Source organism: Dermacentor albipictus, chromosome 2 (genome assembly GCF_038994185.2).
Source record: "Dermacentor albipictus isolate Rhodes 1998 colony chromosome 2, USDA_Dalb.pri_finalv2, whole genome shotgun sequence".
Classification (NCBI taxonomy): Eukaryota; Metazoa; Arthropoda; class Arachnida; order Ixodida; family Ixodidae; genus Dermacentor; species Dermacentor albipictus.
The window spans coordinates 207,389,877-207,401,944 of NC_091822.1; the positions used below are offsets into that span (position 1 = coordinate 207,389,877).

The window sequence follows — 12,068 nt, forward strand, 5'->3', positions numbered from 1 at the left end:
GCCGTATGCCAAATGCAATGTAGGAGTTGTGTATGAAATCCCCCTGGCCTGTGGCAAGTCCTACATAGGGCAGACTGGACGGTGCCTAAATGATCGAGCCAGGGAGCATGAGCAAAAGTTAAAGAAAGATGAGTTGGCGCACTTACCTGCGCACTGCAATGCCTGTCGCTGTGCACCTCTTTTTGAGGAGATAAAGATTCTGGGCAGAAGCCATGACCAGACTGCACGTGAACTGATGGAGGCTTACCATATAAATAAGAAAGGCGAAGATTGTGTTAGCGATACCTCCATTAGGTTGTTTCAAGCGGAAATACATTTTTTTGATAATTGGTTGCCACGCTAAGCTGATGTGCATTCTTGTTTGCCGCGATCTGCGCATGTTCCTTTTGCCTATATATGCCCACTGGCTGCTATGAATAAAACAGTTGAAAGTTACCGCCTGTGCTGTTTATGTGTTTTCTTCCCCGTCTTTTTTGCGGTCAATAAGATTTGCAGTAAATACCAACTAGGCCAAACTGAAGTTCTTCTGAATGCACAGTGCCACTCACCCAATACGTCCAGCCTGAGGAACATAAAGTTAGTTTTTTTTCCGCCCAACTGCACAAGCCGGCTGCAGCCGCTGGATGCCGGCATCATTAAGTGCATCAAGCGATCGTACCGAAAGTGGTTAGTGTGGCATCAACTGGCGGCCATGGATCGCATCGAGTCGGAAAAGAACATCGCTGTGCCCGACGGCATGCATTTTATTGCCAGTTCGTCGAATGAAGTGTCGTGAAGCACAATCGCTAACTCGTTCAAGCACTGTGGCTTTAAGCTAGAGACTGCCTCCTCTGTTGGGGATGCAACAACCTCGGTGGCGCTCAAGGCCGATGCAGGCTTCGCCGACAACGATTTTGATGGTTTAAACCTCACTACAACCTTCGCCGAAACTTTACTACCATGGCCGACGACAACGTTGCGATCTGCAGCGAGGTGTCGATGGATGACACCATCGAGGAGGCTTTGCCTAGTGCCGACGCCGCTTCGACATTGGACGAGGACGATGACGTTGCCACAGATGCCGTGCCTGTGCCTACCACGTTCGCCGAGATGCTGCGGCACATAGACGGCATCCGGAACCTCATCTGTTCACACGACGCCGTAGAGGACCTCCTTTTGGACGTTGCTCAATTGGAGCGAAAGGTCTTGGTTCACGGAGCAAACAAGGTCCAAAAGAAACCGACTTTTTTTAAAGTTCGTGCCAGCTGGCGGGAATCGTGGCAGGGGGCAGTGGAGTATTGTAAAGGCTCGTTTGAATAAAGCATGATTGGTACCTGTACTGCAGTACTAATTCTTATTGCATTTACTTTTTTGGTAATTTGGGTTTCCAAAACCTGCAGAGTATGTTAGCAGTTTACATTGAAGTTTCTTGTAAATCCGTCGCGCGAAATGAGTAACATTTTTATAGGCATTATTTGTGTTCGGATTTTACGACGCTTTTTCATGGTCCCAAGAAAGTCATAATCGGGGTTCCACTGTATTTGCACCAGAATTAAACACTTGGCAATGCATAACTCTCTACAGGAGACTTGGGAGTAACAGCATGTGTAGTGCTTGCACGCACCGTGAGATTGAGGTTGGATGAAGAGCTGCATTTCAATGGCAGACGCAAAATGAGGAGTGAAGGGCCACCAATGAGGCTAACCTTTCATCTGTGTTTTGCAATTCAGTAGTACCTCATTCATATATTTTGGAAAGAAGTGTGGAAAAAACATATTGAGACGCCACGCGGGTCTTCAGATCGCAGAAAATGCAAAAAAAATTTCAATTAAAAAAATCGCAATATTAAGGTCTTTATTGTCCAAAGTATAACCTCACAAAGTATTGTTGCTCAATTCCTTCTCGAAGTATTAAAAAAATAGCAATTTGTAAGCATCAGTGGGCCGGAATTGAAGGCCAAGCTCGAAAATTTGCCCTAATTTCAAGCCGCCAAAGCTCCACACGCAGTGGCGTAGCTAGGTCGTCTGGCCCCTTAGCTCTTCTGTCACCCGGCGATGCGGAGCGGAGCATTAGCACATAAAAAGATAACGCTAGAAGTAAAGAAATCCGAAGATGACCGTAGACAGTTGGCTGAGCGAGGTAAATTTAAGTCCTCAAGCACCCGCGTTGCAATCCGTGAAGTCCCCGTAAAGATGGCGGCGAGCGCCCATCGCCTCTTTTAGTCGTCTGCTAGCCAGAGAACTTCCAGAGGGCAGCCAGACCAAAATCGTCCTGGCAGGTTCTGGCAGCTCACGGGTAGCCAGAACCGTCCAGCGCGAGCAAAACGGACGCCCGGCGGAAGGGCGTAGTGCGGTGGGCGGAGCAACCCGAGAAAAACAAAGACGCTCTGGCTGGCTCTGGCAGCCCGCGGGTAGCCAGAAGTGGAAAATCGAAGAAGCCCAGTAGCTACAGCCACAGAGACAGCAAGCGTGGAAGTAGTCAGAACCATCTACAAGGACTTCCTTAACCCTGTAGGAAATGTGGACGTCATTTTTGATGGCACCTGGAAAACTCGTGGCCACAATTCTAACATAGCTGTGGGGTGCATTATTGAACTTTACACAAGCCTGGTGCTAAACCATGTTGTTCTTTCTCAGTATTGCCGTGGCTGCCAAGGAGCCCCTGACCCCGATGGTGATGGTTATGGTGACTGGGCTATGACCCACAAGTGTCAAAAAAACATTGACTGCAATGTCGGACAGATGGAGACGGAAGCAGCACTTATCCTGTTCAGGCAGTCCCTGCAGAAGAATGGGCTGTGCTACACAATGATCCTGTCAGATGGCGATAGCTGCACTTTTCCTGCACTGACTCAAGACAGCATCTACGGATACTTGGACATTGAAAAAATAAAAAAAAAAGACTGTCTGAACCATGTCCATAAGCGAGTGGGGACAGCCCTTTGTACCTCGGTGGAGAAGAAAAAAGCCCAAGGAGAGTCTCGTGGCGGGAAGGGGAGACTTACCCAGGATAAAATAAAAAAAGATAACAACCCATTATGGGTATGCTCTGAGGAGCCACAGGCGTGACGTTCCTGCAATGCAGAAGGCAGTGCAGGCCACACTGTTGCACATGACTTTCAACGGATGAATCCCCTGATCAGTCATTGTCCCGAAGGTAATGACTCCTGGTCCTTCTTCAATCGTGCCCTGGCCAACCAAGAGGAGCCACCACCACATAAAAACCCTCTACCAAGGTTTATTCACAATGCACTAGAGCCAGTCATTGCAAGGCTAGGTGACCAGGCCCTCTTAGAGCGCTGCAGTGATGACATGACACAAAATGCCATTGAGTGCCTGCACTCTGTGATCTGGACCCAAAGCTCCAAAAACAGTCATGACTCATTGCTGGCTATTGAAAGGGGTGTGCTGAAGCAGTGTCCTGTTACAATCAGGGAATGACAAACCAGCAAGGCTGTTGCAGTGCAGCTTGGCTATAGTCCTGGCAGCTCCCTCACTCGAAGGAGCCTTGAAAAGGACAAACAAGGGCTTTACAGGTCTAACAAAGGTCACGAAGAGACTGAAAAAGATGAAGAGTACGGCCAAGAAGCACAAGCCTGACAAGACGCAAGACTACTGCCTAGGTATTGTGTGAACTTGTGAGAGCATTCAGAAACTTGAAAATGACTTTCTGGGTGTTGTTTTCGTCAAGTGGCTTTGCCTTATGAAAGGTTTTATAAACTTTCCATGAATTGATTTCAGTAAATTTGGTGTTCTTGTGCTCAGCAACACCTGGGCAACATGTTAGAGCCCAAAGGTTTTCCATTTGTTTAATTGACAAAAGAGCTAGTGGCAGTAAAACTTTAAATGCAATTTTCTCAGCCTTCTTTTTTTCATCAAGTGCTTTTGCCTTACGGAAGTAATGATGATGTTTACATCAACTGATTTCAGTGAACTAGGTATCATTTTTTAGTAATATATCTGCTATATCCTAAAGCTTTCCGTTTTTTCTTAAATGTGATAGATTACTAATTAGATCGAATGTGGGCTAATTACTTCCATATTCTTTTTTTTTTTTGAACTTTGCTATTTATTTGTGATAATCGCTGTTACTTTATTGGTGTTTGCTTAGTTTTAGGATATGCAGTGGGCCTTCGGAAATGTCTACATATTCTTAAAAACACTTTATTTTAATGAGAAATTATTATGTCTGTTATGACCTTCAACTGAGGGTTGACAGTATTTCTAAATAAATAAATAAAAAGGTCTGTAAGAAATGACCTAATTAGGATTATTGTATTCTGTCATATCTTTTCTTCCAAGTGAGATATTTTAAATCTAAACACATATTTGAAATCATCATTCTACAATATATCTCCACACAAGATTTAGGCAACGGATGTCGAAAAATAAAGAAGTTTTCAGGACCCTCATCTCCCCTTAACTGGGATAACATAGTATCCGAAGTCATTAAAGGATTTGGAAGACTCAACTGTAGCTCATATTTACAAAATACAGTCTACGCTTGTTACAAAGGGCCTGTGTGCAACAGACTTTCGGATATAACGGACCATATTTCAGCCTTACTTTGTTCTACCTATTTTATTAATACAACAAAGTTCGCTGTTAACTGACCACACTACAACAGACTATCGAGCAGACGAAATTAGCGGCAATTTTTTCAAAATCGTGGGTATAAAACTTACTTTTGCTATGTCACACAGGCTGACAATTGACTTGTGAGGGTCAGCCGATGATCAGAGCACAATATTGCGCGTGCAAAGGAGAGACGTGGGGAAGAAAGGCGCCTTCTCTCGGGCGCGAGGGATGAGAGAGAGGGTTGTACTCTGGCAGCTGCTGCTTAGGCACGGGCGCCGTATCTAGAAAGCGATCTGCAATGTGGACAAAGTGCTTGCCTGCATGGGCGCCGTATCTTGAAAGTGATGTGCAATGTGGACAAAGTGCTCACCCGTGCAGGCGCCGTATCTTGAATGCGATCTGCGATGTGGACAAAGTGCTCGCCCGTGCAGGCGCCGTATCTTGAAAGCGATCTGTGATGCAGACAAAGTGCTCGGCCGCGCGGGCACCGTATCTTGAAAGTGATCTGCAATGTGGACAAAGTGCTCGCCCGTGCAGGTGCCATATCTTGAAAGTGATCTGCTATGCGGACAAAGCGCGTGCTCGCGCGGGCCTCATCTTCAAAGGGACAAAGTGTGCCCAGTGCCGGTAACTTCATATGCGCTGTGATTCGCCTTTCAAGCGAAACTGCAACTTTCTTTCTTTGTTTCTTATTTTGGACGTTCGCCACTCACTCTTTGCAATAAAGTTGTCCGACATTGCGACGAAAGTTTCGGAAGGGAGACATTTCGGATATTAGGGATTTCAGATAAAATGGACGTTTCTTGTTGGATTATCAGGGTCCGTTGTAACGAGAATCGACTGTACGATGTGTTGCACACATTGTCATGGTATGAGACGCAGATGCACTTTGACTGGTGGGGCCTGCACAGCCCGAGACACGCTGTTGTTTTAACACGAGAGCATTAAGGGCCCCATGCTGCAGAAAATCCAGTGTCTGACGTCGCGTCGGCAGAAAGAATTTGAAACCTAATTCCAAATCACGTATACCCAACCAGTCTTCTACCACCAATGTTGCTGATACCTTGTCTTTCATTCTTTACAAAGTTATTCCTTGGAATTTTGAGAACAGCAGCCCACAAAAAAATGTAATGGAAAAAAAACACCAACAACACATATCTTTTATGTTATTCAGCTAGTGAGGGGACGCTGGAATATGATGCTGCCAGAATGAAACATGACGCTCACTTCGCACTGCTGTTCCCTGCTGCAGGTGGCAGAGTGTTTGGCTTAATGCCTGTTAAACCGTGCAGTGCACTTCCAAGGAACTAGGCCTCGTGCACTGTGAAACTGATAGGTGAAGGTGCTTATAACAGTGGGTTTGATGGTGATAGCTGTAAATGCGGTATGCGACGACCTGCAGTAAAATTTGGTGGTATTGAAAGAAGTAGAAGCCAATTTAAATGAACGTGTGCCAGCATTTTCATGTGACGCAGGCAGGCAAGTATTGTGGGGAAACTGCTGAGGCGAGTGTCTACTGCTCTTAATGCTGCGTCCTTTGTGCCTTTTTTTTTTGTTTACGTGGGATTTGGTGGTCAGAGAACGTATCATGCAATCGCAATAGGGCAACGTCTTAAACATTGGTACTGAAAAACCATGTTTTCAGGGAACATACATTAACAAGAAAAATAGAAGCGTGACTGCATTGCTTTATTTTTTTGTGTGTGTTCTTGATCGTGGACGTTGACACTGGGAAATCTTACAGAATGGGATTGTATCAATGAGAATCTACTGTATTTGAGATAGGCCACCAAGGCACAGGTAAAATTGCCTGGCATTGGACACAGGCATACAATACTTGCAGTGGTCCCAACACACATGCACTAGGAGCCCCTGGTGTCACATCTAATTTTGGGAAATTGTTACTAAGGTGAAACTATTCCCATGTTCTGCACAAGCCATTTCTCTTTATTTCTTTCTTTCTTTTCTTTTTTTGCTCAGACCTCTCTGCCTGTTGCTCACATTGTGACTACTGCAGTGCTCTTTCTGCAGGTAGATGACGATTCCATTTTTGATGGCCACAGCAAAGTGTACATAGCAACACAGGGTTGCCTACAGAACACCATCGGCGACTTCTGGTCCATGGTCTGGCAAGGAAATACGAGGGTTATTGTAATGACTACAAAGGAAGTTGAAAGGGGAAAGGTGAGTTTATATTGAAGCGAGTTGGTAGATAAGTCAAAAGGATGGCATGCTTGGCTATAAAGAGAATGAGGTCTTATGATGAGTCAGCCTAATTTCAGTAGCAAAGGCCACCAGCAACTGCAGCACAGCCTTATAAATGGTGATTAGCTGCTGCATTGGAAATATGGCATAGGTAAAGCTGGGCCCTGGATCATTGCAAAAAAGTACTCTGCAGTGAAGGTGCCCGGACACTTGACACTCCATTGTGAAAAATAGTTTACATGGCAGAACACAAAATAACTAGACACGATGTTTGTAAATGCGTACAACTGTGCCCATGCACTATAAAGCCTAGAGAGTCATTAACCCTGCAAAACCACCTTTAAGTGAAGCGGTCGATCGGTCGGTCGTGTGAAAAATGTTATTGAGTGCCATTGACCCACAAGCATATGTATATCAAACACTTTCTATATCAAGTGGGTAATTGCATGCATTTTTATTTCTTATTTTGAATGAGGTCGGACGTAAAATGGATATATCGAACTCCGCCACCCCAGACCACATGTGCTCTGTTGACAGGCAGTGAGCTTTTCCACAACACCCTCAAAGATGGTGGCGCGATGGGCATCCCCGATTGCTGCGCACTTTAGCTGCACGCATTGATTGCGCCGAGGGTGCCATTGGAACATAGCGGCACACGCACGCGGCGGCTTGGCTAGTTCGACAATATCACCGATGCATTGCATTTGTTGCACTGACTCCTCTTTGGTGCTGCGCTCTACATCTGCCGCACCTCCCGAGGACTGGCGGTTTGCATCTACAAAGACGCGAGATAGCTTGCGCTCATTGGGTTCACTCGTAGACGCCATGGCAGATGCCGCTTTATTGATAATTTGTTATTGACAGTGTTTGAAAATGCTTCGATTGATGGATGGGGAGATCAGGGGAGAAATAGCGGCCAAATGAGACAGTGCCAAGGTTGATCCTGCAAGCGCTGATACTGCCCCGCTCTCGACTTCAACTGGGGCTGTAGCTTCTTTGGCCCTTCTATGCTACTACTGCGGTTCAAAAGGGTACACCGGCCTATCACTTGTGGATCGTTTAGATTATGTTGAGTTTTCCATGTTTAAGCACGTGTCTGCCAAAAGAAGCAGGCTACACTGCTGCGGTACTTTCAGAAAAATAAATACTTTGTGTGAGCTTCAAGTGAGTATTTACTGCACCACGATTGGGGATCGTTGTTTGGAGTCCGTGTTCGGTTGCCCGCACGGGATTGGCCTAGGCTGCGCCGACTTTGCGTGGCTGACAAAGTTGATGCGGCCGAGGCTAATTGCATGCGGCGCAACGAAACGCATGCTCCCAGCGGACGAAGTCGGCACGGCCTAGGTCAGTAGCGCACGGCACAACCGAACGTGCGCTCCAAACAACGATCCCCAATCGCACCCTTGGTTTATTGATTGATTTGCAGAAGTTTTTGACGCATTTGTTAAGTTATTTTATATATCGAATTCTGGCTATATCGAACTGTTTTACGATCACCGCACTCAATATATCGAGGTTCAACTGTATGTATCAAAACAAAGCTAGAATGAAGCCCAGTGATAAATTGTAGTGGCTTGGATAGTTGCTGTCACATGCAACCTGTCACATTGCCAGGTGTCAAAGCAAGCTGCATTCCATCGGCTAGCCTTTGCTGCATATTGCTCACTTACTTGGTACTTCGAGTGGCAGCATAGAATGATTGCGGACTTTGCACCATATTTTCCAACAGATTGCATTTATGTCGTATAACTTGTCACATCAAGTAGCCAATTTATGTGCTAGTGGATGTGTAGCAGGAATCATTGGGAGCGACGTGCGAGACGGTATGACATGATTTTCGAAATAATCGTTAGCAAATACGACCCTTGATTTTTATTTCATTTCACAATAAAGATGCATGTATTCTCTGGCGTGTGCACATGAGCACGGTTTAAGTCAGTGAGATTCCAGCAGTGCGAGCCTACGCACTGAGAGCTATGAGCATACACAGAGTACAAGAGCACACTCTTAAACCACAAGCCAAAGCCGCCGGGCAAGTGATTTAAGCCGGCGAGAAACTGGCAGCACATGCCCGTGTTCAGGCCTTGAGAGCCATGAGCGTATACACCAAGCGCTAGAGCGAACTCTGAAACCACTAGTCGATGATGTCGCGGGCATGCCACACCGAAATCCTGCTTCGCTGTCATTTACGTGCTGTTATGTGACTTTTTATCAAACAACCATGCCACTTCACTGCAACCTGTCTGGAAGTTTGGGTGTATGTGAAAACAGTGTTCACATGCTATGGGTCGCTAGGGTAGTGTGAAGACTGGCCTAAAATTGAAAAGCGGCAATTATTAATACAACGGACTCACTACAGGCTGAAATTTATGAACCTGTTATAAAGTTTTCATTGCAAATCCTTGAGTGCATGCTTGGCTGCCATACCGAGTCCGCATCCAATCACTTTACAACGTTCACCCATGACGCTCTCTTTAGTGGGTACCACTATTCGGGCGCAAACCAAAAGTTAACATCGTTATTCTTGCTGTAATAATTCGTACATCCATATGCAACGCAGCGCACTGGCATGTCATTTAACAATGTTGGCGCAGAAGCTTGCCTGAGCATGCCGGAATGCCCACTCAGGTGGGGAGCCATCTGCTAGCTTTTCAACAGCATAGGGGCGTTCGCGCATGCGAAGCAGCTTTATTGCAAAGTGTTATTGCCGGTGTACAGTCAACGACTGACTATCCAGATGCCCGATAGTTTGGATGGCTTTGCAGTACCACCAGGTACCCCATAGAGCCAATGTATAAGAACGTCTGAAATTTCAGAAGCAAGAACCCTTCACCGTCCAATTTACTGGACTTCTTGCCAAAGCCAACACCAGCACCATTTTAACGCAATAGCATTAACCCTTTGAAGGTTTTTGCCGTACATGTACGGCGGCGGTTTTCTGTCCCGCAAGGTCTTTGCCGTACGGGTATGGTTTCGACCCTCTGTTTGAAATTTCGCGCCATTATGAAGATTCGTGCTCACTGGGAGGTGCTGCCACCTCTTAGGGCTTACAAGAAGCGTTTGAAATTTGCACTGTTTTCTTGGGGAGATAAACAGAACTGATTTCTAGCTTCAGCGCGTCGCGCAGACTGCGGCAACACCCCTTTTGCGGTTTCTGTTTCACCGCGCGATTGCAACGGAGCTGCGCGAAACGTCATCTTTCTCTTTGTCAGCACTCTCTTGTAGAGGTGGTGGAAGTTGATTTCTATCTTGATTGACGCTGCTCTTAGCTTGTTTATAACCACCGCTCGCGACGTATTCCCGCTCTTTGCGGCAACGCGCTTTTGCGGTTTTGGTTCCTCCGCGTGATCGCAACGGAGGCGCGCGAAACGTGATTTTTCTCTTTGTCGGCACGCTATTGCAGGGGCAGCGGAAGTTGATTTCTATCTTGATTGGCGCTGCTCTTAGCTTGTGTATCACCGCCGCTCACGAGGTATTCTCGCTCTCTGCGGCAACGCGCTCACGCGAGAGGGTGCCTCAGACCTTTGCCCAAGGCAGCTGCACGCAGAGATGTCATGTGTGCGCCAACACAACTCGTCGCTCCGAGGGAAGAAAATACACGCATTTTAGGTGTGCAGACTGCGATAAGGCACTGTGCGGAGACCCGTGTTTCAAGGAGTACCACTCTGAAGTACTATTGAACATTTTGCAGTTCTAAGGGATGCCAACACCAAAATACTGTTCCTAATTTTTTTTTTACTATTTATTCCCGACATTATACATCTTCTAGATTCAAGATCCGCAATAAAGTAATTTGACCACCTGGGAAAGTTTTTTTCAAAATAATTCGACCCTCAAAGGGTTAAGGGCCCTGTGTCGGACGTCGTTCCAACGAAAAAAATTTTAAACCACGCATGTGGAGCAAGGAAGTTACAGAATTGCATTTCTCAAGCTAAAATACATGGAAAAATTGTAAAGTACAACTTACACACAACCTACAGACATGCTAGCACGAGAAAACGTAATTCTGTTACTTGAAAACTTAAATAAACGCCTTTTGCAGCGTTTCCACCAGTCATAGACCGGCCACTGTGTCCGCCATTTGCACACGCCGCCGTGCAAAAATTTGTAGGCTACGGAGCAGCATGCCTAGTTCCTTGCAACACCTCTAAATGGCGCTCACCTCCATCGCATCGTGGCCCATGCAAGAGGTTGTGTTTATACCAGAAAACTCGCTTTCGTGCATAACGTTTGCCACCAGCGTTTCCTGGTAAATAGTACGGCTGCATACGCTGCAATTGCCTGGAAGTGTGAGAAGCAGTAAGGAATATTTGAATGCTATCGCGTTTCACTCGTAAAGGCGAAGCTTAAGTGTCCTCCAAATATTTTATTACTTCGTCGCCTCAAACCGGCACTCTCGCATGCAGATGCGCTGGCAACCGTGTAGCGATCATTGCAGCAATGCTAGGCCTCTGCTTCGACGTTCGCTATTGAAGGGATACAGAATAAAAAATTATCGGATAAATTTCTAGCTCCAATGATAGTGATTGCACCGAGAGTGACAAAAACAATTCTTTCTGAGCAGAAATGAGTGAAAAGTAACTATTTTAATGAATATTTCTCAAATTGCCACACCTAGTGGCCTCCTCTAAAGGCTCCAGCAAAATTCGGATATCACGTCACACTTACCTGCCTCACTGCTTCCCACCCATTGCGAGCGATGAGCGCGCGAAAATGCGAGTTTGATGTTTGCTTTGACGCGTTTGCTTTGTTGTTCGACCATCAATTCGTACCGCTTCCTCATGTTAACTGTTCAAAAATCTTGTCTTTTCGTTATGCAAAAAGGTGGGGCATGCACACAGAACATAAAAGAAATGGACAACACGAACGCCGACTATCAAATGAAGGGAGCACTGAGCCGAAAAGAAGAGAGAGAGAGAGAAAAACATTTGTTCGGACCATCGAGATGGTTGCTCTTGAGGTCGAGTGGGTGGTGTCCTCATTCCAGGACTCCACTGGCCATGGCGGCTCGACGTAGTTGCTGGATGAGAGCTTGTTGTCCCGCCAGGGTATTGCCGGTCAGCTGTACCTCCCACCGCTCAAATGACGTGCTAGGAGTCTTTAAGTGTTGAGGTTTGCCCTCGCACCCCCACGAGATGTGAAAGAGTGTAGGGCGTGTGTCGCCGCACCAGGGGCAGATGCCGCGATATGTATGTGGGAACATTTTACTGTATCTGTGTAGGTTTGGAAATGTATTGGTCTGTATAAGTCGGAGAGCTACGGCATCTTCAGTGCTGAGCTTTTTGTGAGGCGGAGGATAAATCCTGT

The 12,068-nt window shown here is 46.2% G+C and overlaps 1 protein-coding gene across 8 annotated transcripts in view; it reads left to right on the forward strand.

Moving 5' to 3' along the window:
* The window catches only part of LOC135903419 (tyrosine-protein phosphatase non-receptor type 11-like), a 256,113-nt gene that overhangs the window by 71,149 nt on the left and 172,896 nt on the right, over positions 1–12,068 (forward strand). For 7 of the 8 annotated variants that reach the window (XM_065433750.1, XM_070534633.1, XM_065433748.1 and 4 more), the window contains one exon: positions 6,588–6,740. The exons of the other annotated variant lie outside the window; for it this stretch is intronic. In XM_065433750.1, coding sequence (XP_065289822.1) covers positions 6,588–6,740 — 153 coding nt within the window. The remainder of the gene's footprint in view (positions 1–6,587; positions 6,741–12,068) is intronic. 8 annotated transcript variants of the gene reach the window in all.